The sequence below is a fragment of the Plectropomus leopardus genome, unplaced genomic scaffold (assembly GCF_008729295.1).
Source record: "Plectropomus leopardus isolate mb unplaced genomic scaffold, YSFRI_Pleo_2.0 unplaced_scaffold16160, whole genome shotgun sequence".
In the NCBI taxonomy this organism is placed as follows: Eukaryota; Metazoa; Chordata; class Actinopteri; order Perciformes; family Serranidae; genus Plectropomus; species Plectropomus leopardus.
In genome coordinates, this window is record NW_024617345.1 from 2901 (window position 1) to 4694 (window position 1794).

At 34.8% G+C, this 1794-nt stretch overlaps 1 protein-coding gene across 1 annotated transcript; it reads left to right on the plus strand.

Moving 5' to 3' along the window:
* Positions 1–415: 415 nt before the first annotated feature.
* LOC121964580 (olfactory receptor 13C2-like) lies at positions 416–1333 on the plus strand. Its single transcript, XM_042514784.1, has one exon. It carries the CDS (start codon positions 416–418, stop codon positions 1331–1333), a length of 918 nt encoding a protein of 305 aa, XP_042370718.1.
* The last annotated feature ends 461 nt before the right edge of the window (positions 1334–1794 follow it).

Genomic DNA, 1794 nt, shown 5'->3' on the forward strand with positions numbered 1-1794 from the left:
GGGGGGAGTTTTTCCTTTTTTTTCCTGTGAGTAAATTGACAATGTAATAATATGTTGTGACAATAAAATTGACTTGACCTGACTTGACCTGATATGTCTAGAGTGTCACAAGTAGATGTGAAAGTCCACTGACCAAGCTGTGATGTTTGACAAGTTTGGAGGAAGACATGTTGACATGTTGCAAACAACATCCATGAGTCCAGGCCTCTAGAGTTTGAGTATTATTTCCTTTGGAGAATTTAATTAGCTCCATTGAGGTTTAAAACAACCTTAAAACTTCTCCCAGTCTCAAACTCATCATATATCGAATTCACCTGTGCACGTCGAGGTCAGGTACTGAGGACTGAATGAATGAAACAACATTTCTAGTAATGTACCTGTTTTATTAATCAACATTTTGATTTGGAGAACTATAATGGATACATTTAATGTATCATATATTACTTTTGATGGTCATGTGGAAGTGCAGAAATACAGATATCTTTATTTTGTGGTCATGTTTGTAGCATTTATTCTCATAATTTTCTGTAATTCCACTATTGTGTGGATCATAGTGGTTCACAAATCCCTGCATGAGCCGATGTACATTTTTATTGCTGCTCTGTTAATCAACTCTGTCTTTTTCAGCACTGCTGTCTACCCAAAGCTTTTGATTGACTTTTTATCTGAAAAACAGATCATATCATATTCAGCATGTCTCTTTCAGTGGTATATTTACTATTCTTTAGGAGGTTCAGAGTTCTTACTGTTGGCAGTCATGGCTTATGACAGGTATGTGTCTATAAGTAAACCTCTGCAATATCCGAATATCATGACAAAGACATCTGTCAGTGTTTTCCTGGTTTTGGCTTGGCTTCTGCCTCTTTGTCATAATGCAGTGGTCCCTGTCCTGAATGTTAAGAAAAAACTCTGTAACTTCACTTTAAAAGGAATAATTTCCAACAGTACAGTTTCCAAACTTCAGTGTGTGAGGTCGACACTGCTGAATATATACGGTCTGATTCTCTTTGTGGTTTTTCTGCCTCTCCCTGTGCTCTTCATACTGTCTACATACACAAGAATATTTCAAATAGCGAATCGCAGTTGCAGAGAAGTGCAGAGAAAAGCTGCACAGACGTGTTCAGCTCATCTGCTGGTTCTCATCAGCTTTTCCTGTTTGAGTGCTTATGATGTACTTCAAACTCGACTGGAAGCAGATTTCCCCAAAACTGCACATTTAATAATGACTTTACAAGTGATTGTGTATCACTTTCTCTGTAATCCAATCATATACGGATTGAAAATGAAAGAAATTTCTAAACACCTGAGGAGATCATTCTGTAAAGTGTATTAACCCTTTAACGCCTGGACTGTTATCAGTTTTCTTGTGCTGTGTTACGCCGTTTACAAGCATTAAAATGTCTTAAACCTGAACAAAAAAACATGTATTGTTTTCTTTAAAAAGAAACTTGGAGAAATAAGGCAATGAGCAACTTGACATAAGGTGTCCTGCAAACTGAAAGAAATTAGACAAAAGATGACAAAAAATGACCTATCTATTGTTTGTTGGTTTGTTTTTTAAAACAAGATGAAATTATTGCATTGGGGGGAATTTTCCGAAAATATAATGAAATTAATAATAATAAGATGAAGAATAATGATAATAATATTTACATGTCATGGAAGTATGTACACAAGTTTGTATATTAGAAAATTTTCAAGTCATTCTTTTTTAAATGATTGTTTTTTCAGTCTTTTTTTGTGCTAATTTACAGTTTACAGATTTTTTGCGCCAATTTTGAGTAATTTTTTGTG

What these genes read in the sequence shown, in the direction of transcription:
- LOC121964580 (XM_042514784.1), top strand. Translation starts at nt 416, where the DNA reads ATGGATACATTTAATGTATCATATATTACTTTTGATGGTCATGTGGAA.